This window comes from Ictalurus furcatus, chromosome 19 (genome assembly GCF_023375685.1).
Source record: "Ictalurus furcatus strain D&B chromosome 19, Billie_1.0, whole genome shotgun sequence".
Taxonomy (NCBI): Eukaryota; Metazoa; Chordata; class Actinopteri; order Siluriformes; family Ictaluridae; genus Ictalurus; species Ictalurus furcatus.
In genome coordinates, this window is record NC_071273.1 from 11,670,143 (window position 1) to 11,697,101 (window position 26,959).

General features: G+C 37.4%; 1 protein-coding gene across 1 annotated transcript in view; it reads left to right on the forward strand.

The window, feature by feature from the left end:
- The window catches only part of LOC128623336 (copine-8), a 128,764-nt gene that overhangs the window by 69,011 nt on the left and 32,794 nt on the right, over positions 1-26,959 (forward strand). The window contains exons 7-13 of the mRNA XM_053650327.1: positions 13,169-13,232; positions 14,123-14,226; positions 17,157-17,261; positions 19,955-19,996; positions 21,088-21,163; positions 25,002-25,055; positions 25,280-25,341. Coding sequence (XP_053506302.1) covers positions 13,169-13,232; positions 14,123-14,226; positions 17,157-17,261; positions 19,955-19,996; positions 21,088-21,163; positions 25,002-25,055; positions 25,280-25,341 — 507 coding nt within the window. The remainder of the gene's footprint in view (positions 1-13,168; positions 13,233-14,122; positions 14,227-17,156; positions 17,262-19,954; positions 19,997-21,087; positions 21,164-25,001; positions 25,056-25,279; positions 25,342-26,959) is intronic.

Consider the following 26,959-nt stretch of genomic DNA (forward strand, 5'->3'; position numbering starts at 1 on the left):
GATGTCTGAGGAAGACTCAAAAAAAAACTGAAAAATGTGTGTGCGTGTGTGTGTGTGTGTGTATCAGAGCTCCAAAATCACTAATGAGCTGTTTTGTTACAAAGCACTGACACTCAAGACTCCTTCCATAAATAAATGTCTCCTAATAAAAAATTTAAACAGCACATTTTTTTTTAATCATCCATTATAAGCCTTAGATTATGTGGAGTGTCCACCATACAAGTTTCTGCATATGAGCTGTTACTATGGATACAATAATGTATTAGAATGAGCGCATAAGTACAGTATAATCTTGTTACAGCCAAAACTACTGACCTTCTGACCAAACAGAATTTATAAATTGGTATAAATTCAATTTATGTTGTTTGACATTAGACTGAAAAGCTTCTTTTTAAAGTATCAAGCAAAAATAATATGATTACTATAAGCAATGGAAAAATAATCATCTAGCTTGTAAATATATATATAGCTCATTAGATGTTTAGCTTCTTTTAATGTTCATTTGACAGTAAATGGTTAGCAAACACATGTGCCATCAGGTCTGTTATCAGGGACAGAGGACAGCTGCTGTATCATGAATGAATTGATTGCTGGAATTGCTCTAAGCTAGTAGAGCTATTTTAAATGTTTTAGCTTGTGAGAGTTCACTTATTTTAATTTATTTATTAAATAAAGAATTAATTCCTCTAATTAGTCTCTAATTCACAAATTCCTCAGTTCTCTAAATAGATTTTTTTTTGTTGTTGTTGTTCAATGAAATTAATTTATTGCTGCAAGTCCGTTTGATTTACTGGATCCTGTAATGAAAGCAAATGTGGACTACCTTAGAGTATGTACAAGGTATTTCAGGCTTGAAAAGCATGCAGAGTACGTTTGGAAACTATGTGGTGAACACAGGTGAACATAGGGTAGAAATTGTCTACACCTGTGATGTTTTACATAAAAGAAACTTAATAATGTTCCATTATTGGTGCATTCCCAATAATAATAATAATTGTAATGTACTTCATTTATCTAGCACTTTTTTTATTTTATACAAAATATGAATTATTATACAGAACACATACACAAGATAGTGTAATGAGAGTAAAACTCAGTGAATAGTTAAAATTGTCAGTTACAGTGGTAGCTCAATGCTTAAGGTTTTATGCAGAAGGAAGTAGAAAGTTCAAGTACCGGAACTACCAAGAATGTAGGCTATTTAACAAGACCCTTACCTGTTAACTGAATTGAACTCTGCCTTAAACTTTGGCTAAAACCTGGCTTTGAAATGAATAAATCAAAACAAAACAAGAATAGTTAAACAGCCTGATGGGGTTGTAGAAAACTCTTCTGGACTTCTTGTCTGGTCTTCTGCTTTTCTGAAATTCTTTGCAAAGTTATTTCAGAGTGGATACAACATGAAAAATGCTTTTGCACTTGCTGAGTTGTCAGGAATCCTAGGGTTCAGCACTAAGCCCGTATCAGCCAAGTAAAGTGGTCAGGATGGGCCATGATGATTCAATAGATCGACATGATATGCTGCAGATAGCCCATTAAAAAGGCTTTTAACTTTATACTCAATACGAAACCTAATAGGAAGCCAATGTTAATTGAATAAGACTGGCAAAATACGCTCTTTCTTTTCCTGGTAAGAATGTTTGCTACTGTGCGCTAACCCGTGTGAAGTTTCCTTACAGGAACAACAGGGGTGTCAGTCAGTAGCACAGTGTAGGTAACGCATGTAACTCATGTACAGTAGGCACATGTAGGGTCAAGATACTGTACCTGTTATGTATAATAAACATGGAGAGGCATTTTCACTTTTTCAAAACAGTGTATTTAGTAATCAGCCTCATGTATTTAGATAAAATTGTTTTATTAGTTTCATTTACTTAACAGTACTAGATTTGTAAAAACACTGCATATAAAACAAAAGATAACAAAAAAACACTAAAATTGTTAATTCTACATAAAAACTAAAATATGAAGAAAAAAAGAGGTTTTTTTAGAAAGGTGATTTATAACCATTAGTCCCATTAGTTTCACAATTTACATAATAAAACCTTCCAACTTGTTTACTTGGTTCAATCCATGAATCGTTAACAGAGGTCATAGTGGGGGTCATGACACATGCAGGCAAAACAAACGGAGATCATCCATGATCAAAACACAGGCAAACATTAAAACCGGAATGAACTCCACACAGGAAATTGAGGAGTTAGAAACAAGGCTCAGAACTTATGAGACAAATGCACAATACTAATGCGTGATAAGACTTTGCAACAAGACAAAGACAAAAAAAAAAAATAGGCAAACTAATCAAGACAGAACCGAGAAAGGGTGAGAACATAGGATAACATACTAATCACATGTTAGAGGCAGAGACAAGACTAAAAAAAATCAAATCAAAACATAAATGTACAGACACAGTCACTGGACATAAACAAAACCACATGACATGAATTCAAAACACAATATGAAGTCAGCACTCAGTGTTTGTATCTGCGATGTGCACGGAGAAGGGAAAAATCCATGGCAAATACATTAACTTTTAGAGTTACATAGCACATAATGCATGGCTCGTCTTACCTCACACCACCGTTCCGAGAATGGGCCTTTACACCTTTAACCAATAAGGTTACCTTCAGAAATCGCATTTATGGGTTTAAATGAATTAATGACTTTCTCAGTGCTTTCTCTTTAAATATATGTTGAATAAAACTCTGTCAAATGCAGTCATTTGATTTGTTTTGGCTAAATACCTGGAGTGGCTTATCTAACCCAGTGTATGTATTACTCTGTTCTGCTTGACATTTATTATTATGGAGCCCATGGTCTGTGTATTTATTGTTCTGTGTATTTATTGTTCTGTTCTATATATTTATTGTCCTGCACCTATCTCTCACTGTTGTGTATTTGCACTTTATGTAGTCTAGCATACTGTTCTGTGTTGCACCATGGTCCTGGAGAAACGTCATTTCATTCCAATGTATACAGGCTATACAGAGAAATGACAATAAAAGCTTGAAATGCCAAATGCCTGTATAAGCAAGAATAATAAAATTGGGGTCAGTGATTTTTAATAGTCATTTAAACATGTCAATATTTATTTCAGCTCTCCTCACATTTTGCTAGCTGTTGATAAAACATCTACTCAGAGGAAAAACTCCAGGTGTGGTGTCTAACTCTGTAAACACGATAACTACAAATGTGAAACTCCAAATGATGTGGAACAACAGTCTTAATACTCCCCATCATGCACTATATATTTGGGATAGCATGTAGGGGTAATAATAAAGTACATATGTACTGTAGGGATAGAGCTCGTGTTTAATAGAATTTTGATTTTCCAAACAGATGTGGCTAATCTGTGTTGTGGTGTTTGACTATATCTTTAAACAGAATCTTGTAGTGAATGAATAATGGTTTGGTAACATCTAACTGTCTTACAATAGTGACATGATGCCAACTACTACATTCTGTCTACAACTATTAAAAGAGAAATGTTCTCACAGTCTGAAACAAGATGTAGTTATTGGTCACTCTGGCTAAAACAAAGTAAAAAACATACGAAAATGTACCTCTTCTTATTACCTTGTAGAGTTCATCTGTTAAATTGTTCTTTTAAAAATGTTTAAAGTACTTACTTTAGGGACCACTGTTTTACCTTGGAAATATTCCATACCAAAAAAAGCAGAGCAGTTGGGTAAAAATATTCACCAAAGAAAAGGAATACTGCATATAGGACTGTAATCAGATTAACATGCAGTGTCTTCAGGAAAACGGTGCTATCTTGAAAAGCCCAGGCAGAGTTAGGAATCAATTGAAATTAAATGTCTTTTTAAATATATATTCACTCAGTTTGGGCCCTGTCTCTTTGTCCTGTTTCTTCACCTATCTTCAAAAAAGAGAGAAAAAAACACTGTACATGTACTGTATGCACTTTTTGAATTAAGGAAATGTACAACATAATGCAATAAAACACCCCCTTCTCTTTCCTGTCTATTATATGCTGATATGAAAACCAGCACAAGAACAGACTCATTTATCAAGGCAGAAGCAAATGCTCACTGGTATATGAGTGTAGACATCTTAGTCTAGCTTCTGGAGTAACAGCACAGAGAAGTCAGAAGAAAAAGAGAACACAAACATCTAGAGGTACCAAGAGGCTGTATATAGATGTTATAATCGTTTTTTCCTTTAATTGTTGATGGCATGGCAACCTTGGAGAAAAACTCCAACTGCAAACTTACACTAATGGTTAATGAGTTTACAAGCTTCAAGCTGTTTAGTCAAGTGCAATACATTATCTTAGGAATTATGATTTCTTTTTCTGCCATAGAACAGGTTAATCATATGGTTTTCATTTACAAGACATGTTTAGCAGTATGACTGTATATGGACTGTGATCAGTAAAGTTTTTTTTTAAAGAATCTGTTCTTGAGTAAAAGTTCGGGTACTATGACAAAGTATAACTCAATTAGATGTAGAAGTACGGAGCGAAAAAGCTACTTGAGTGAAAGTCAGAAAGAATCTACATTTAAACATAGTCAAGTATTCAAGAGTAAAAGTAAATATTTTTAACTGCATCTATCTATCTATCTATCTATATATACAGTATATCTACCCTTCACTCCTCAACATTCGTCAATTCTGGAAACATATTCGTAAACTTAGGGAAAGTTTTCATTTCAGAGGTGAAAAATCTTTCCATTTTGAGTGAAGCTGATAATAATGCCAATGTGGTAATTTGTGGAAATCATTTTACCCTGTGTCTAAGTATTTCTGGTTTATTTTGTAAAAGTTTTTTGTTTTGTTTTTTTTGTTTTTTTTAAGACAGCCCATTAGCACAGTTAAGCACAGTTTTATTTGACCTTGATGTGAATTTGATTGGATGTCTTAAAAAAAACAACACACAACTAATTGGCATAACAGCTGGGCAAGCGACAAAAGTAGTGTTTTTACTTTTGTAAATTTACTTAAGTAAGAGTTCAATAATTCAATTTCAATACAACTTAAGTACAGTACAAATCTTCCAGAGTAGTGCTTAAGTACAGTTAAGAAATACAGATAGAATATACCCCCACTAAAGGTGACTTGAAGTCAGACAACTGGCCACTAAAAATAGCTTCACCAATTTCAATAAAGAGTTTCAGACTGATCACCACTACTGTCCCAGCTGCACTAAATCAATACGGAGTTTGGACTGAGGACACACACCCCATACTATAGTATATGATGAGGCTCTTTGCTAAGTGCTCCATTGCCTGCCCTGATGCAGACTGTTATAGCTGACTGTGGTAAAATCTCATTGAAGAAAACATTGCCACAGCTGAGCCTCACATAAAATCCCTTTACAGAGTAAAACCTCTTAAAGGTAATTTTGAACCTTTTATTTTCTATATTGTAGAAACTGTCAGAGTTTAAAAGCTATACACTGTTTTGAATAAGAAGAAACATTTTTATTTTAAAATCCCAAGTTATTGTGCTTATACTGCTGCCATGTAGTTTCATAAATACATTTGTATTTATATTTATTTCATCTAAGTGTGCCATTCATTATGGTTCAACAAGAAATTAGTGTTCCGTTCATTTTTGTTGACTTAGTTTTGATACCCATACAAAACTAATGAAGCAAAAGTCAGACACCAACTGGGACTAAAGGGACATTTATGTAACTATACATTCAAATTTGGTCACATTTCCTTTGCGTGTGTATGTGCTTATTCAACTTATGGAACTGCATTATATTGTATTTATCTTCTGAAAGTTGCAGTTGTTAAGGGGAATGTTTTTGAGAATGGTGAAACCATGGCAAGCCAATGCACCTGCACCTCCACCCTGATGGGGGGCACCTTTAACAACCCTAATGACTGTTAATTACAGATAATTATACAGTTTAATCAGCACACCAGACTGCATTTGGGAGTCTCTGCATATGGAGAGAAAAAACAGAACAAGAAGTCTCTCAGCATGTCTCCAGGGTGCTTTTATAAGCCCTGTCAGTGGATGGCAGGAGAGAGAGAGAGAGAGAGAAATACCATTGTGTGTGTGTGTGAAACCTGTGTGTGTGTGTGTGTGTGTGGTTTAATTCTTCAGGATTTGTGTGTCTGTGTTTGTAAGCTTGGAGTGGAGTGCAGGGAATGCCTTTTTGTAAACCCTTTTTGAAAAGGATTTATAGGCTAAAATCAACAAATTCAGATGATAAAAAAGCTGTTTGGGAAAAAAAGAACAGTCTAAATAATTGCCTTTATTTGTGAACTAAGCCAATTTCTCAGATTTACTGATTTTACTCCGTTCGCTTCACTTCATAGTAATTTTTCCACCCATTCTTGTTAGGCTGCTCGCCTTTCAACCTGCTTTTTCTTTCTTTATCGGAAGTATTATTATGCGTAAACTCCAGTAAGGTTTATTTCATATCACCCATGGAAGCAGTTAAACATGACGCTACTTTTCAGCTAGAACACACCGGCTCTAATTTACTATTCAGAGAACTTATCCACATTCTCTGTTTTGTGAATCTACTCTTGCTGGGTAAGTGGGAGCACAGGTAAGGATGTGTGTGTGTGTGGCTGAATTGCAGTACTACTGTGGTAGAATAAGTCTAAAAAAAAAAAAACACACACACTTAGTTAGCCAATGCACTGCAGAGAGGTTTTTTTGTAAATGTAAAGGTCACCTATTAGTAGCTATGTTTGAAACAGACAGAGACAGAGTGAGAAGATGGAGCGAAAAAGGAAGAGGGACTTGAGCGGAGCATCTAGAGTGCTTTTAATGATAATTGTTATTTAATTCAAATCCGTACTGATGGTGGTACGGATGTGGGGTGTTGGTTGGATGGGGGGGCAAGATAATTGAACGTGAGATGATCAGAAAAACAGCTGTTCGCTGCACTGTAGCCAGTACTTAATTAGCTTGTTCTGTTGGGGATGCTGATTGTAAATTCATGTCTTGATTAGGACTTTCAGGAAGGTAGATTCACCGTGTAGAGAGGAATTTGAGTAGATGTGTGATGGTATCTATGTGTGTGTGTTTATGTGCTGCAAGACAGTGCATCTCTGTGTGAGTGGGTGGTGATAAAGTAATGGTCTTTTTAAAATAAAATAAAAAACTAATTTCTGTCTACCTCACCTGTAGCATATGAGTGATGAGTGTTTTTGACAGTCATACCTGTACCAAGTAACTCATTAATCATGAAAATCTAAGGGCAGCAACTTCTCCATCAGCTTGTTATTGTTTTGTTTTGTTATACATAGTTATACATAGTTTTGTATTGTTATACATAGTAATCACACATATGCTAGACATTAGATTCAGAATGCATGATTATTACTTATTACAAAAGAATTCCTTTAAGGAGGCATCTTTAGTTGTTTCCTGGTGCTACAAGTAGCTAATACACTCCTGGGCAAAACAAAATATGCCAAGCCCAAAATGGCAAAATATGAAGCTTTTAATAGTCTTTACAAAAAACAGAATTGGTCAGAAAATTAGCAAGAATTAAACAAATGCACTCTTGCTTTTATGTTTACTTTTGCTGCAGAGAACTGTTTGGGGGAGGGGGGAGTTAGAAACAGGGAAATTCACTTATATCGTCTTCTTGTTGCTAATTTTCTGACCGAATATTTGTTGTTAATACCATTAAAAGCAAAACTTCACTGTGCAGCTGAATGCAGTAACATTAATGGAGTCTGTCTTTGATAACCAGAATCACTTTTTCATTAGTGCAATTCGTTATAACGCACAAGACACAGAGACAGAGGTGTTAAAATTCAGAACACAAACACACTGTAGACATTGTGATGACATCATATGACGCGTCTTGGCTCAAATCTGTAGAAAATATGCGGTAATTGCAAGCTCCTCTGAATATTGCAGAGTTTCCTTGATTATGCGTTCATTTCTGTGATCGCAACATCCTGGAGGGTCTGTTTTATGCCCCCAAAGACCCTGACCAGGTTTAAAAGTGGATAGCTGGAAATGAGATGGACATGGTTAATCATATATGCCCATTTAAAACAAATTTCTTTAAAAACTTGAGATTATATGTAGAAATGACAGAATTTAGGAGCATAATTTGAATAAAGATAATAGTCATTTGTGCATGTACAGTATAATGACCAGAACAGCCTACAGTGATTGCTCTTACTTTTATACTCCTGTGATTTGTACTCACACTGGCACAGTAGTATTAATATAAGTTATTCAAGGATTTTATTGTATGACGAGTTGTTCACACATATGGTCTTTCGAGAGCAGTCTTTGCTTTCAGTTCTACCTTTTTTAGGTGACAGAGTTATCTCAGTGAAATATGGATGAGTCCATGTCCAGGAGGCACTGGTGCAGAAATATATTCACGCAGAAATATATTCATTATCTCTGCTGGGGTCCTTTGCCCAGCTTAATGGTTAGGGTTGTCATGGAGACCTGAGCTTTGCTTTTTTTCCCCCCCCCCCGCTCTCACTGTCTTCCTCTGGTTTTCCAGGTCAGGTTATGAACAGTTGAACGCTCTGCAGATTTCCATGACGAATGGGGTGCAACAGTTTAGTCTGCCACCTGTTGGCTTGCTTGCTTGCTTTTCACCGCTATGAAACAGACTGACACTGAGTGTGACTCTGTTTATTTATTTTTGAAATTTGACTGCTTTTATATCATTAGCAAAGTATCTACAGAAACTCCTTAAGAAATCTCTGTGCGCATGAGAGGTGTTCAGGAAAGAGTGCAGGAGTTGTCGCTGTGAGGAAATACGCTAGTATATGATGCTTTTTTCATGCAGTCTGCATGTTTCTTATGCGTTACGTTCGACACTGCTATTTAGAGGAATAAGAGAGATTCCAGTATTAAAATTGACCTCATCGTATAATTAAAATGTGCAAGGTTTTAATTAAACCCCTGAAATCAGACCAAAAATAGCACACTGTGACATCTGTGATTCATCGCCTGGACATGAGATTTTGCATGATCGCACAGTTTATTCTAATGCGTGGCCTTTTTTTTTTTTTGTGGGTGATTCAATGCATACTGATGTCATTAGGATGTATTGCTGCCAGTTCTGTTACAGATTGTAGCTTCCAAATGAAAGGTCTAAGTAGAGAGGAAAAGCGGTCAAAGCTGATGGCTGTCAGATGACATGGCCAGCTGATTATATAAATATTTAAGCAGTCAGTCATCATCATTGAAACATTATAAAGCAGATAGCATGAATTGTAATGAATGGTAAAAACGAATTGACATTTGTTTCTATACTAAAGCCTATTCAATTCTTTAAAGAGTTAAATTGGAATTCTAATTACTTCTAATTCTGATCATTTGAATTAACTAATTTTATACCTCCATTAGCAGTACTGCTGTAGTATGCGTCCAAATCTCATTAACCATGGAAAGTAGAAATTGGAACTTTTAACAAAATAATGAGGAAATACCATCCTTTTTTCATAGATGTTAATATTTAAATAATTATTTTATTAAGCCCATCGAGCAAGCTTCAAATGGTTTCACCATAGACACTCACTACATCGTATCATAATGGCATATCAGAAACTTTATAATGTTTTTCACTACATGATGATTAGAATGCTATCTGAGACTCATCCAGAGTCTTAGGGAAAATGTTGAAGTACTTACATGTAAGATCGTTTATAGGACTTTATTCTTTAGGTTTAATAACAAATTGGATACATAATTTTATGAATGATGTAAAACAAAAATCCGTCAGAAATGACATATTTATTTCGACCTATCATTCTATTAAAAACAAAGCGCCGTTTGTCCAAAAACATTTACATATTGCATTTTTAATAGATTTACTTCAGTAGACTAAAAGTAAAGTGTTTCATCTAAAACGTTTGCCGCAGAATGCATAAATATTACGATAACATTTTTGAATCGTTAAAATCATTTCGCATGATAGTAATGTTTGCATTTGAGTATTAAGTTACTTTTGAAGTCATACTCTTACATCACATTATAAAGATTCAGAATTTACTCCCAAATCACTTATCTCTACAGTTGCTGAGTCACTCACCCACTCCGGAGGCTGAAGTATCAGAGTGGATGCCAGAGTCATAAAAATAAAGTGCAAATGCATTCATGCTCTCCATAAGTGTGTCCACTTATAGCAAATGATAGCCATCAAGGTTAAACTGCACTACAGAGCTCAAGGCAGCCAAAAAAAAGGAGACACACAGGAAATGAGGATTGTTGCTTGATTATTTCAACACTCCTCTATTCCATTTTCTATATAAGAATAAGAATACTTCTACTACTACAACATCAGAACAAAAATGATATATTAAAACCCTGGTGTTAATCTGTTGTTGCTCCCATTAAGGCACAATGTACCTGAATCTGCTGTAGGAGCACATAGAAGCCCAGCTTCACTGGAGTTCTACAGCCTTTCTTACATTACGTTAGACTTAGATAGTGATGCACTTGATACATGCATCTCTAACAGTTTATAAAATAGTCAGCCAATCAGCATTGTATCATTGTGTGATGCTGCATACTAATTTACATCAATAAAACTCAATGCAGGACATTGCCAGTGAACAGAATCTGGCATCAACAGTAGATAAATAGCATTCAAGTTGTTGAAGAGTATGAACCAGATTCTAAAAAGAGCTAATTTCTGTTACCTGATTTGTTCACAATAATGAATAATAAAGCAAAAGCTCACAGATTTCTAATAAACTAGCTCAATTATAAAGTGTTGCCGGAAAGCTTAAATGCCTTTTATGTTATGCCTTTTTTATTTATTGCATTTTCTTTTTCCAATGCGTTTCACTGAAAAGTCTGAAAAAAAGAAATAATCTTTATTTTATTGGATGTTGTCCCACTCGTGCCTCTGTCACAGTTTCTTGCCTTGAGAATAATAAGCAGCAAGCAGTATAAGCGCTAGAGTTGAATAATCTTTATAAGAGTTTAACAGTCTTTATATTTGTGTCTGTGCTCAGATATGGGAGTTTAAGGAGTAAAGCTCAAGGGAACTGCTCTGGATCTCAGCCTAGTGTTTGCTTTCTCAGGAATTATATGCAAAAATACACATTTCAGTCACAGCAAAGGTTTTGTAGGAGCGATTTAATGCCACAACTAATGAAAATAACTAGGCTTTATTAAATACTGTAATGTTCAGTTGTGTTACAGACTGAGACTGACTGAGCACATGTGGGGACTCCAGGCAAAGGTATAATACTACTGAAACATAAACAGGGTACATGGCTGACAGCATGGGTTTTCAACAATCTGTTTTCTCAGTGTACATAAAGAGAGAGAGAGAGAGAGAGAGAGAGAGAGAGAAAAGCAGTGTTACTTTACTTGTCAAACCAGACATCCTGTTGAACTCTCTACCTCCCGCTGAATGCTGAATAGAGCTGGTTGTGGCGTTTGAAGCTGCGAGTCCTTTTATACACATAGATGACCCAAAAGTTTAACTGCACTACTGGCGTATGTTTTTATTTCTGTAGCTAGCTGGAACCGGAATAATTAAGACATGCGTGCAGTATCATAATTTAGCTACTTTCCATTGAACAATCATACTTGGAGTACAACAACACAAATAAAGACCAAAGCTGGAAGATACAAAACACAACTAAAAAGAACTAGGAAACTGGAACTAGGACAAAGACAAAGAACTAGAGATGTGAGGAGCACTAACAGCAGGGTCTCCATTAAATAATTGCAGTCTGTGGAGGGGACTTTGAAGAGTCACGGCAGCTATTTGAAGAATCGCTCCAAACTGAATTGCTTTGATGGGCCTTTCTAAACAATCTGCTCTTAAGATGTTTGTGGTGAACTTACTCTGAATAGACAAATAGCAACAGTGGCATGTTTACCTATTAATGTAAGCCAGGTTCAAGTATGAATTATATTTAGAGATCGACCGATATTGATTTTACAACCAGTACCGATCATAATTATTTGCATGTTTATGTGGCCGATAACCGATATGCAGAACCGATATTTATTTATTGTTTTACTTTTGTTTTTGACACAGTGATAACACTGAACTGAACAAACCATTTCATTTATAACTTTTGTCAATTTCACTTCTTCCTTGCATACAAAGCAAAAAAAAACCTTCTTATTTATACACAGTAAATAGGGGAGTCTGAAAGAGTGCAAAAAAAAAACAAAAAAAAAAAATGCACTGTTACTAAAGTGTCTTTTTAAAAAAAATAAAAGCTCAGATTACATGACTCAGTGAAATTGTCTCTATTTCTTAGCGCCAAGCTGCTTAAACAGCATCTCAAGTGTTTATGTAACACATCTAATTTGTGCATTAATGGCTGCTATGTTAAATAACGTTTATTAATTAAAGCAAAGCAAGTATACTTTACCTGTGCACATGGTTGTTGACTCATATATCCTCAGATACAGTGCTACAATAGCGGTCCTGCATGCAATTCTCAAAATGCCCACAAGATGGCGCCATTTTTCGGTGGATCTGATATTACAAAACCGATATCCGATTATGGAAAAATGCTTAAATATCGGGAAAAATATCGGCAAAAGCGATTATCGATCAATCGATATATTACCATTACATTTAGTAATAGTTAGTTATTAATTACTCTGTGTGGAGCATTGCATTTTCTTTCCATGTCCATATGAGTTTACTCTGGGTTCTCCGGTTTCCTTCTGAAAACATGGCAATAGGTGGATTGGCCATGCTAAATTGCCCAAGGTATGAATCAGTATGAATTTGTGTGTGTGTGGTGCCCTTTGATGGACTGGCATCCCATCCAGCATGTATTCACACCTCGTGCCCAGTGTTTTCAGGTAGGCTCCAGATCCACCATGACAGGATAAAGCAGATAAAGATGAAGATGAATGAACAAATTGCTGCTTGTGCTTGTTTCCATCAGTGTCACAAATGACAGGGAAGTGCATTTCAAATTTACATTAAACTTTTCTAAAAAAAATTCACCCTCCCACAGTGGAGGGTGTTGCCTTCTCAGAGCTTAAGGCATAGCCTCCAGTGTATGATTGTTGAAGGTAAAGAAAAAGACTTTGCAGCCTGCATAGACAGACAGAGTGTATATATATATTCGCTAATGAAACAAAACATTTGTATAAAATGCTATATATATATATATATATATATATATATATATATATATATATATATATATATATATATATATGTTACCGTGACTGAGTATTGAAAGGTTTCTCTTTCCACCAACAGGGGCATTCCTGGAAAGAAATGTGGCACCATTATTGTGAAGGCTGAGGAACTGAACAACTGCAGAGTGAGTCATCCTGAGTGTTGTGTTATGCTGGATCATGTATTTGCAGTTGCTCTGCATGACACTCTTGAGTATTTCCCTTTGGCTTCTCCCTGGGCAGTGGTGTCCTGGTGGCTAAAGGTGAAGATCAGATACTGATTAGAAGGTTGGAGGTTCAAGCCCCAGCACTGCTAAGCTGCCTTTAAGCAAGGCCTTTCCCTTAATCCTCTCTGCTCCAGGGGTGCCATATCATGACTGACCTTACACTCCAATCCTAACTTCCAAATAAACTGGGATATGCAACAACAAAAAAAAAAGTTAGAGTTTCTGGAATATAATGTATATGAGACAAATAACAACTTCTTCTATTTCAGTCTAAACCCCCTGCCATTATACTATGTACTCCATTGTGTCTTTGTTGCAAAACAAAGCATTTGTTTGTGTGCACACACATGCTCTGTACTTGCCTTAAACTCTTCCCTAGACATACTGATTTTAGTAATGAATATATAATGTATGCCCCAAATCTGCACATACAACAATGAAACAGCCTGGCAAAACATCCAACTAGACTCACTTGAGCCAGGAATCCCATCTGTGCCATGAACACACGTGTAGATTATACATTTGTAGTTTACAGTACATTCACTATACTGTAATTTACCATTAACTGATGACACCCTGGCAGTAAGGAAGGTGTGTGCAGGTGCCAGTGTCTGTGTCCACACCTGCTTGTCAAAAGGATTTCTCATTTGTCTCCTTAGTTTTGCCACCTGGCACCAGTAAAGCAAATCTGAACGACTGTGCCAGACCATTTTGCAGTCACACAATATCATCTGCTCAAAAAGATCTGGTTGCCAAATGCATAATTATTGTGCACTAGTGGTTACAGTGGTTGTATCTCCATCCTACAGGAATCTGTAATGATGCAATTTTGTGGCAACAAGCTGGACAAGAAGGATTTCTTTGGCAAGTCTGACCCTTTCCTTGTGTTTTACCGCAGCAACGAGGATGGAACGTGAGTAGGCTATCCCACATTCAAATAAAAGTTGTTAGGTTGTTCATTTAACATTTGAAGGCACATAATACGTTTGCTGTTTAAGGGTTTAAATAATGAGAATACTGCTGCAAGGCAACTGGGGTATCTGGATACAGCACTTAAGCTATCTAATAAATTAGTCTAATAATTTAGCTAGCTATCACAAATGTAAAGGCACAGTGACAGTGAAAATTACCAGCTGTTAAGCTATTTTCCAGCTTCCTTATTTTGTGACGAAACTGATGAAGAAATTGTTGTAATTGCGCTACTGTTCTGTTATTTTCTAAAAAAAAAAAAATGTCTATGTCTATGATGTAGTATTAGAAGCAGTAATTCAGAAACTGCTTAACAGCTGGCTAAGATGGTCTACCAGTTCGACCAGCTCGGCCTGTGTTGTCGTATTTGATCACTGGTTGGCTTATGATTTTTCCTTTTTCAGAAGAGTACTAGAATATTTTCTGATATAAAACACCACACAGACATAAAAAACTTCAAAGGTTACCAGGTAATCAGGTTGTCCACATCCGGCATGGAAAATAAAATGGATATGAATACATAAAGAAATAAATATTACATTATAGTTAGGATGTCTGTTAACTGACTTCTACAGAATTCGTCTGTTTAGTAAGTGTTCATTATCCACAGTTTTACTGACAGTAATTGGAAAAGAGGTGGATTTTGTCCCTAATTGCATAACTCTTGTATTTGAATTAGTGTACTCTAAGGTCACTGTCATTGTGCTCTTTAAATGCACAGTGAGCTGTGAAAAATCCATATCAGTTGATCAATAGTTCAGAACATACTGATTTCTAATAAGGTGACGGAATATATGACAGTGATAATTACCACCTGTCCTCGACCTAAGAGCAGCAGAATATTGACCCGAGCCGCTGTCTTTCACTATAGCCCTGTAACCAGATGATAAGGGGTTTATTTTGACTTGTGTAGGTTAGGTGGATAATAAAATTGGTCTGTGTGCAGCTGAAGAACAGAAGAAGCTGCAGAAACAGCATGTCATGTCTAGAAGTAAATCCTCCACTAACGTCTTGGCCAGTTGAGTGGAGGAAGTCCTGTTTCTGGAGGCCAAGGACAGTGTGCTTATAAAGCTGTGCTAATCAACACTGTCTTTTCAGAAGCAGTGTATAGCTGATTAGCTATACATGCTATATACGCTCACTGGCTACTGTATTAGGAGCACCATATTAATACTGGGTAAGACCCACTTTTTCTTCAGAGCATGGATTCCACAAGTGTTGGAAATTCCTTATAGATTGTGGCTCATGTTGACATGATTGTATCACAGAATTGTTCCCGGTTTATCAGTAGCAAATTCATGCTGTGAGTGATTGGATGACAGGAGGGGAGCCTCCTGGTCTTCTGCTGTTGTACCCCTTCTGCCTTAAGGTTTGACATGTTGTGCATTCTTAGATGCTTTTTCTGCTCTTCACAGTTGTAAAGAGTGGTTACTTCACTTATCTTAGCCTTCCTCTCGGCTCAACCCTGTGACCTCTCTCATCAACAAGGCATTTCCATATGCAGAACTGCCGCTCACTCAATGTTTTTCGCACCATTATGTGTAAAAGTAAATAAATAAATTGTAGGAGATTTCTGAAATCCTTAAACCAGCCTGTCTGGCACCAACATCCATGCCACAGTCTAAGTCACTGTGATAACATTTCCCCCCAATTCTGATATTAAATGTGAACATTAACTGAAGCGGTGTCTGCATGATTTTATGAATTGCACTGCTGCCACATGATTGGTTGATTGGATAATTGCATGAATAGGCAGGTGTTCCTAATAAAGTGGTCACTTGTAACCTCAGTTTAGTTTGTCTCATTAACCCCTCAGTGTTTCTCTTCTGCGTTACATGCATAACAATGGTGATTCTGAGTTGTGTTTCCCTGGATGTGTTTCCTAGCCTGTTTGTTTGAGCTTTCCTTTTTTTGTCAGCATAATTTTTTGTTTGGCTTTAGGAATATTGCTATTTTGGTTGTGCTAAAGCCAGTTTTACCTGTTGCTATTTTTGTAGCCAGAAATGCACATCATTTATTTCAACAAGCCTGCCTGATTTCTGTCTTATTTTGGTTCCATGAAATAGGCTAAATCTAAGCCCTGCTCAGTTACTACGGCAACTAACCTTTAGTAACTGTATCACTCTGCAATAGTTTGCAATTTCTTTATGCTGTTATTAAGGCAGTGGTGTGCTGTGAAACTGGGGAGGTTTGTCTAGCAGTAAAGTGTGTCTTTAATTCTTTTTCCTTTAGGTTGCTAAAACATGCAATGCAATTGGTTTCTGCATTTCTGTAAAAGGCTACATCACCCAACTGTTAAATACAACTTATTGTAATTGTAATAATTTCCCCCCCCCCCAAATATCTCAGTGAAGATAATCTGCATGATTTTTTTTTCTGTCATTCCAAATACTGACACAAGATTTACGAGTGCAATCTAATTATATGTTATTATTAAAAAGTCTGGATGGTTTTACCCACCTTTTTTTTTTACACACTTTCCATTGTGCTACTTTTTTCAGGCTACTACAAGAGCTAATATCACACATTATAATAAGAATATGGTTCGTAGCCACATCAATGCGATTTTGTTTTATTTTTTTGTGTTTCCACAGTGATTTTGGAAAAAGTGGTTTTGACTGCATATGTTTTGAACCCAGCCATGGGCTCTGGTGATTTTCAGGTTTATCTCAATAAGCACACTTTGAGTACAATCTTGCTTCTTGCACTTTTCTCCTGCAGAGTGTTATTTTAAAAAAAAATGTTAAGCCGTTAGTAGGCCTGTGTACATGACGAATGCCTGGGCTTTGTGTACAAATGTGGAAATTAGTAATTATTCACCTTTTGACAATACTTTGCGCATGTGTGTGACTGAGGCGTCTGCACTTGTGACAGATTCACCATTTGCCATAAGACAGAGGTGGTGAAGAACACCCTGAACCCTGTATGGCAGGCCTTCAAGATCCCCGTCAGAGCCTTGTGCAATGGAGACTATGACAGGTAAGGCCTCAGCAATTATGTCTTTATTTTGATGTAAAACAGAAGCATGTCTTAGTTACTTGGACTTGAGCACATTTTTCCTGAGTGATATTTGTTGTAGCGAGGAGCAGTATTAAATCCATGTTTTGTGCATGTTGCTGATTCTGAAAAGATCATCATCTGTACTACTTACAACTTAATTTGACTAATAAAAATCATCCTAAGTATTGCACCTCAGCCGATGTGTATAGTGCAGCAGGATTTGAACCAAGTGTACCACTCTCACACCAGTGCATGACATTTAAACATACATTCCAAATGACAACTTTAGTTTTTCTTTCTCTGGCTGTTGGACAAGAGAAAAAAAAAATAACAGTATGAGCAGCCCACTGAACCTCTTTCTCCATCAGAATAAAAAACTATCCAGAATCGGACAAACTTCATTCTTTGTCCAGAAATTTGTCTGATACTGATACTGGATATCAGTAACAGTCTGAGGCTGCTCTAAGAGCATTCAAAGTGCCACCCTGTATCACTGGCTACATGAAATATCAATTTGAATGATTCAAGTTTATTCCATTGAGCAGGATAATGGTGGAGACGTCCTACAGCAGAATGCACTCTGGCTCTGATTAAATTCTAAATCTCATGAAAGTTCGAACTGCAAGTTAGAATCTTATGGGATCATATACAGTGGGAATTAATGTTCGTAATAATCTCACATTGTGAGTTTCTACTGCATTCCCCCTTCTCTCTTCTTCTCTCTCCCCTTTCCCATCACCTCCAAATTGTAAACAATTGGTACATTTCTCAGAGCAAATTATATACATACATATATATGTATGTATTATATAAATAATATATAATATTTTAAAAAATAAATGGGACATAACATGCTGTTGCAGTTGTCAAATTGCCTGGCCCAAAAATCACCTCTGTGTGGGAAAGACACAGAAAAATGTTTATTTTCTAAGCAAAGAATCAGCAGTGGGCCTTTAAATAAGTATTTTGAAAATCTGAACAAAATCCATCCTGACAGCCCTAATGGAAATGTATTAAAGTATAGTGTTTTTCATGATGGAGACACTATTTTATACAGCATGTATTGCTTTATAAGATCTTCTGACATCTCTAGCTTTAAAGGTGTCATGACATGAGAAGTCAAAATTTCCTTGATCTTTTGACATACAAGAGGTCATTTGTACCATTAAAACATCCAGCAAGTTTTCTAGCTTAATACATCCTCCTCAGTATAAAAAGAGCATTTATTTAACCAAGCTCCAAAAACGGCTCGTTTGGATGTGGCGGGATCTGTGACGTCACACGAGCAAAACATTTGCATATGACTGAACCTACAGCAAGACATTGACACCTACTTTTACATCATTGCACCGTTGGCCCCGCCCACTGGCGCTCAGTCGGTGAAAACAGTTCTGCACGTGTAATAGCAGGGGCATTGATAATTAATTCATAGCTAAAGATGTTAGCCAGTCATAGCAGTGAGTGGATACATTGAAGTCTTAAAGGTAAAGGACACAAAAACTGATCGTTTCAGCCAGGGGGTCAGAGACAGGGTTGAAAAAGGTCATAAATTGCTAAATTTCTTTGTGCAAAAAACTTAAGTAATATTACAATTACACCTCAGTAAATAAATAAAATAAATAAATAAAAACAACATGTCATGGCCCCTTTAAGTGTACACCAATGGCACTAAAAAGTGCCCCCTTGCTCTTCCGCTATAAGATCTAAAGCCTAAATGGAGCACTGATTATTGCCTCCTGCTTCTGCTTTATCTGTTGCTGAAAGTGTTTGAGTTTGGGGGACTGTAGGGGTGTGTTTATGGAGATAAGACTCTGCAGTACACTCTTGTAGAGAAGTGCTGAGTGTCCTGCTGCTGTGTTAGTTTTGGTGACAGGCTATTATTAGAACCCAGCCAAGCAAAGTGTTGCGGATTTTGACACGAGAAATTCATGCTGCGGGCTCATCACTTGTTGTGCAGTGGCTAACAGCAGCAATGCTAATAGCTGGAAGTTTGCAACTCAAGAAATGAGAAATCGGTAAATCGAAATCAAGCCTCTCGACCCTGAACAATAGGTGCAAAACCATTTTTATTCTCAAACCACTGCTATCTGGCACTGGTTCATGTCTCCTGCAGTTTTACAGATCATTCATATAAATGAAGGTTAAGCCATCCAGAAGAAATCCAACCCTATTTTACACACAAGATCTCTAGCTTTTTAAATGGCTCTGTGCAGCACTTAAAGTCTCACCGCTCTCTGCAGGCTCCAAGGAAACCAATTCACCACTCACGTTGTAATGTAACACTAATGACTAGCTTTTGTAGCGTAGCAGTCCATGATTCATATCGCTTTCTCTGTGTCTCTGAATCTCTCACTTACTTGCCCTGATTGCTCATGAAGTGAATAGTAAAATGTAAAATTGCCTTAAGAGATGCTGGACACAGTCGATGGAAAATTGCTTCCTTGCTCTTGAGAGAATGATACTTCATCTTCAGATACTTCAGATACTGATTGAGGTGAAATTGAAAAAATAAAAGGCTAGTGTGAAACGAGAGTATTGTACAGTGGTCAAGCTGACGTTCTACTCTCTCTCACACACTTTCTCTCTCTCTCTCTCTCTCTCTTTCTCTCTCTCTCTCTCTCTCTCTCTCTCTCTCTCTTTCTCTCTCTCTCTCTCTTTCTCTCTCTCTCTAGAACAATCAAGATTGAAGTGTATGACTGGGACAGAGATGGAAGGTAAAGTGTTGTAGCCATTCAATAAAATGCAAATCACAACCATTCAAAAGTATTTGTAGATGCTATGCATCAATAATATTGTATATCATAATCGTTTTAATTTGTCTGATATTTAGCCAATTATCAGTTGTTGTTTTTTCCCCCAAAACCCTTTTTTCCACATGCTTTCATTTTGTTAGAGTGAAGCTTGAGTAGGATTCTGGCTTATTTTGTAAATAAGCCCCTTATTATTCATCTAGTTAGCTAGTTAGTTCACAGTTTTGCGCAGTGGGAAAGCTTGTGCTTAATTATATAAACAGAATATGAACATTTCAACATCAACAGAATGTCAACTAATTAACTACAAGCATATTTTTAAACAACACTTGGAAGAGTATAATGTAGCTCTTCAATGGGCCAATGCTGGCTACATTGAAATGAAACAAAGAAGCATTGGTACAATAGTAGAGAGTTGAATGTCACACTCTTGGAATCTAATTGATTTGAAATATGAGGCAAAAATAAATTGGGCAACGATATTATCCAAAATGAAATAGACACTCGTGTCTGCCAGCAAATAGCTGCAAGCTATTTTTAATGTAGATTTCAAACAGGGTCATTTATAGCATACTGTTTATTCATTCACCATCATGACTTTTCAATCTCCCTTGTGATGTTAGAAATATTTTAATTTGGTTCATGTCAGCCTTTATACCATGAATGGATAAATTCATTTTGCGCAAGCTATGCAGTTAAGTATCTTTATCTAGTGCATTTATGATAATAGTCATTTAGCGAGTCAATTAGTGAAACAGATGATGGTGTTTTGCATATTGCGTTTTCACATCTGCCAGAGTGTTTAAAAAATGAACAACAAAATGAAGTGCGAAAAGACAATCTGATCATAAACCCATTTCATTGTGAGATACACAATAAAGAAGAAATATTCTGCTCATTGCATGGTGTATGGAGGAGATTAAGTGGCTCATCCAATCCTACATTAAAATTTCTTTTTCTGAATTTCTTTTTCTTTGTGTGTGTGTGTGTGTGTGTGTGTGTGTGTGTGTGTGCTGTTTCCATATGTATGTCTGAATGCATGTGTGCACATACAGCCACGATTTCATTGGCGAGTTTAGCACAAGCTACAGAGAGTTGTCCAGAGGGCAGTCCCAGTTTAACGTATATGAGGTGGGTGACCTACTGGCTTTCACAGTTTTCCTTTTTTATGCATGCCTTTCTCTGAGTATTTTTCTCAAAGTATGTCCTCCTAAAGGAACAGCTGACTCCAGCAGTTTAGGCTTATTCTCTGACTGAAATAAGGAAATAAAACGATACAACTATGCACGTTAATGATAGACACGATTACAATAAAATCTTTATAGCTTTAGAGGCGTCTTCATGGCATTGTATTGACGCACGTGTTGGAAATAAATATGAAAATGCGCATCCCTAGATTGCAAGGCGATGTTAAATGACGTCACATTGTTGCAGCAGTGAGACGATTAATTTAGGGAAATTGATCGAATATTTGAAAGCAGACTTGTTAGAAACTCATTCTTATCCCCGCTAACAGAGATTGTTAATTGGAATATTTCAATAATATTCTAAAAAATACAGTCTTTTTTTGCTTCACAGTTTTACCCACACAATTTCGCCACAACATCATGAGAACAATGATCTAGTATATCAGTATAGTATAATGTTAGCTGGATAACTATTCTAGATTCTGTTTTATAAGACTGTAAATTATGTCATTTTCATTCAAACTATCATTGTCTTTTTAATTCTATTATATATACTTATATCATTTGCACATTGTGAGTGATTAAGGAAGTAGTGTTCAGAATGGGAAGCATAGGGGTGGGTTAGTGATTTGATGCATCCTGTGTTTTGTTTAGTATAGAAAGTGATTGCATGCTATGAGTTAAGAGACAGGTGGCATGGATATACGATTTCACACACTACAGCTCTAAGCAACACTCATTCTGGAGTGGTTGGTGTGTGTATTGTGAGGAAGGACGATGGGCTTTTTCGTCAGCTTGTCATCACTGATGCCTTTGTGAGGGTCTTACTGTCTGCATGACCATCTTGCTGTCAAACAAATTCTCTCTCTCCCTCTCTTTTATCTCTCTGTTGCTCTCACTCGCATGCACTGTTTATTTGAAGTGACAGCCACTCCAGAGCAGTTATGGAACACTTCTCATCAAGGGCTAACAGCTTTCACCCTCTTACCCACTGTACCTCTGTGGTGTGTGTTTTCCTGCAATTCAATCAAAGATGCTTTGCTGATGTGTAGGAATGCACATTTTTGTCATACCTCTCTTCCTGTAACTCAAAGAAAAGTTGACCTCCATTTACAGCAACAAATAATGTGTACAACAAACAAAATGTGGATTATGTCACAATTAATTGCAGAGCAATAATAATGTTAACTTTTTTCAACATAATGTGCGTGTATAGTGTATGAGCAGTTACCACTGATGAACATGTTTCCCTGTACTGAGAAAAGAATGGAAAACTTCCAGACTAAGTATAATAGAAGTCTATGGGCAGTTCTTATTTTACTATTAATAAACTGTTAAAATATGTGACTATGCATATTGGTGCATTTTAAAATGATAATTGTTGTACTCTAACAATAAACATAGTAGGACATGATATAAGACATGAGCGTATGTAATAACAAAGCTGTTTATCCAACGTTATTCACAATTCTTTATTCACAATCTGACCCACACAGTTATGATGCTAAGACATAATGCTAGTTGCATATGTACCTGTGGTTCTGTGAACCTTGGATAACCACTAGGGACAGTGAGAAGCACCTGGATACCTACTTTGGTGAGTGTGCCTGCATTAGAAACAGAGTTCATAGAACCAAGTTCATAGAACCAGAGTGATGTACATAACTAGCATTCTGTTTCGCCCGTTCTAACTGCCAGGGGTGGGAAGAAATCATCTGGATAGCATATACCACAATATCCGGAGGAACTGGCATAGTTTAGGACTAACTGGAAAGATTTTTGGAGATGACCACTGCACGCATGCCACTGGGATGGGTGACATTAACCTTGTAGAACCTAGAGAAAGTAATGCCCATGAGAAAAAGGCACTCCTTGTCATAGTATGGGATGGGTACTGAGACACCCATTAGACATGACGTCCACCACCCAGTGGGCCAGTCTCTTTTTAGACAAGAAAGCCCCTGTGTCTTTTTTTTAACATGACATATGAACAGTTGTTCTGAGGGTTGGCTAGCTACAATTCCATCTAAATATTACCATAGGGTACATATGGTGTGCAACAAAGAACACACTGCAGGGTCGACTTCATGGAACACTAGCATGCAATTGGTTTACAAAATTGACCACAAGATCAGTCAGCTGGTTTACAAAGTTGGGCAGTGGTGGCTTGGTGGTTAAGACTTGGACTACTGGTTGGAAGGTTGTGAATTCAAATCCCAGCACTGCCAAGCTGGGCCAGTGAGCAAGGCCCTTAGCCATCATTTCCTCAGTTGTATAAATGAGAAAAAATGTAAGTCGCTCTGGATAAGGGCATCTGACAAATGCTAGAGTAATCACTAGCAAAATGTTTTTAGAGACACATTACAAGGGAAGTCCTATGCTATGCTCATGGGGAATCATGATGTGCTACATCTCTTTCAGAAAGGTTGTGAGCCCCCAGAGAGCTGTAATGCATGATGTTGTGACATGGTGCAATGGCTGCCACATACACTCCTAGTGTAGAGGGGATTTGCTGTTTCCCTGTAGTCCCCAAAGAAAACCGATTCAGTTGATGAGGTACACACCACTGACCGAATACCTTTCACTTAAGAGCATACAAAGCTCATCTACTAGGGGCTCTTAGTCTTAGTCTTCAGTTTGCTCTTCATGCCAAGGTGCCAAAACCCACAGGCACAAATGACCTAGCTGGGGGGGGTTTCTATACATTTGGGATTAGATCTTGTGCGGGAGGAAGCCACCAGGGTGTTCCAACCACCAGGGTGTTCCCACAGTTAGGACTCTGTGGTCTAGTTGTTGAATTCTGTGCAGCAGTGAGTTGATTTGGCATCAGTGGAGATGTCCACCTGTGCCAATCTTTTCCCAGATCTGAGATGCCACTTCTCAGTGCAGACACTACTCTCCTAGGTGTGCACTGTCCCACTGTACAGTCTCTGTAGCTGAGTTGCTCTCAGTGAGGCCAACCATGCATGGGCCCAACTACCATGCAAGGTGAAGTGAGATATCCAACCTTAAGCCACCTTCACGATGTACACTGTAGTCAGAAGTAGGTGTACACCTGACTAATCACACCCATGTGTGCTTTTTGAACATCCCATTCCAGATTTAGTCTCCCCTTTGCTGTTATGAACGCCACTCTTCCGGGACGGCTTTCCACTAGATTTTGGAGCATGGCTGTGGGGATTGGTACCCATTCAGCCACAGGAGCATTAGTGAGTTCAGGCACTAATGTTGGTCGAGGAGGCCTGGTTTGTAGTCAGTGTTCCAGTTTACTGCAAAAATGATCAGCAAGGTTGAGGTCAGGGTTCTGTGCAGGCCACTCAAGTTGTTCCACACCAGCACTGGCAAAGCCTGTCTTTATGGACCTCACTGTGTACAGAGGCATTGTCATGCTGGAATAGTTTAGGACCAATTCGTTCCAGTGAAGGGAAACCATAATGATAAAGCATACAAAAGCATTCTTTTTGTGTGTGTGCTTCAAACATTGTGGCAACAGTTTTGGGAAGGAATACATGGGTGTTATGCGCAGGTGTCCACAAACTTTTGGCCATAATGTGCTGTATGTGTTTGACTGTCACGACCAGTATGAGAATTGGTAAAAAGACATTTATGGCCAGATTGATCATCCTCAGTTCTAGCTGATTGATGGACTTCCATTATAACTGAACTGTTTTGTTATTTTCTCAGTCCAGGGAAAAGTGTCAAAATGCATTATATTAGGTATTTTTTTAAGTGACTACCTCTTGATTCTCTCACAAATGAATGAAAAATGTCTGTCCCAACAGGTCATTAATCCAAAGAAAAAAGGCAAGAAGAAAAAATACCTCAATTCTGGAACGGTATGTAGAATATGGGTAATGATTATGCACTTCTGTGCAGGGTGTAGGCGTAATCTGTGCAAGAACATATGCCATAATTTCCACTGTCAAATTAGTGAAGCTCTGATTGGATTTTACAGTAAATGGATGCTTGTGTACTGTAAAATTAATGAGGCGGAATAATTTGCTGGAGGCAGTCAGTATGCTCTGTTAGAACTGTCTTCTTGCTCTCTTTCCATTGTTAGGTAACACTTCTGTCATTCCTCGTGGATATTGAAGTCACCTTCCTAGACTACATTAAGGGCGGGTGAGTGGCCATTTCTACTCACTATTTGCAAGCATAAAAATATAGGGCAGATCAAAGCAAGTGTGACACATAGCTAGCAATTTTTTATTTTTTATTTTCATTGAAAACACTGCGTTCTGTGTGGATTTTTTTGTGTAGCATTGTTAAACACAATGTTGCTGTTCTACAGTGCAGAGCAGCAGGACTTTTGAATGTCACCTGTATCCTGCCGAGAGACTGGAGCCGAATGAATATGTTCAGGCAAAAACTGTGGGTGGATAAGTCCATTCAGAGTGGTGGGGAGAGATTTGGTCAGTGCTAATCCTCGCCCAGGTGTGTGTGTGCACGATTATGGGCTGAATGAAAGTCGTTATGGTTACCTGTCACTCTAAGAAGGTTTATTCATGTGTACCAGACGTCACACCCACGTCAAGCGATGCTTTTTAGGAGGAAGGCCAGATGCTACTTCTTCTCAGGCAGCCATTTTAATGGCTACACTCTCCTTTTAGCCTCACGTGCTGCTGCAAAGGTCAATATGCTGTGTCTGAATTCATCTCCTTATGGACAATGCAGTCTGTTTATCTATGTCAGTTTTGCTCTAGATTTTACTTTAGAGTCTCTCTCCTTTTCTTTTTCCCTTGATTCATTACAAAGAATATATTGGAACAACTGTTTTCACAAAATTGTAGCCTGTAAACAATAAGTTCCCTGGCAAAAACTAGTCACATTTCCAATTTCTCTGTCTTACTCATTCACTCAGTAGCCGTTTAATACTGACTAGGATCATGGTGTATCCGGAGCCATGGCTGGGAACACTGGGCATGAGGCAAGAATACAGCCTGGACGGGACATCAGTCCATTACAGGACACCATTCAAACACACCTTGGGGCAATCTATCAAATTGAAATCCCAGAGGAACCCCTTGAAAGTCTGCACAAACAATAACCCAAGCTCAGGATTGAACTGGGGACCCTGGAAATGTGCAAGCGTACCACCCGCATTTTCCAAAAGCATCGTGATATTGTCGTTCGCTTAGTGTTGTGCACTTGTTGCGATTGTACTTATAGTACAACCCCACTTCTGAAAACTTGGGACAGTATGGAAAATGCAAAAAAAAAACAAAGAGTCATTAAAAATTTCAGTTCACCCTGTACTATATTGAAAACACATTATGAGCACATTATTTGATGTCTTTCTTTGTGAATTTAATTTGTTTTTGAAAATATACACTGATTTCAAATCTGATGACTGTAACACACTGTTAAGCCCATGTTAATATATCCATTACAGACACATGACGGTTTTTAAGACAGTGACGTCTGAGGGATCGGAGATCATGTGCATTCAGAAGTGGTTTTTGGCCTTGCCCTTTACCAGATTCCTTGAATATTTTAATTATATTGTGCACTGTATAAGGAATTGGGGTTGTATAAAAACATTTTTTCCACCATTTAATCTGTGGTACCTACTTTGCACTTTTTTGTATATAACACTATATAATATACTCTTGTATTTCCGGTTAGACGCTAACTGCATTTAATTAGCTCTGCACTTGTACTCTGCATACTGACAATAAAGTTGAATCTAATCTAATCTAATCTAATGTGCCTGTAAGCTGGTTGGCTTCTGGTAAATTGT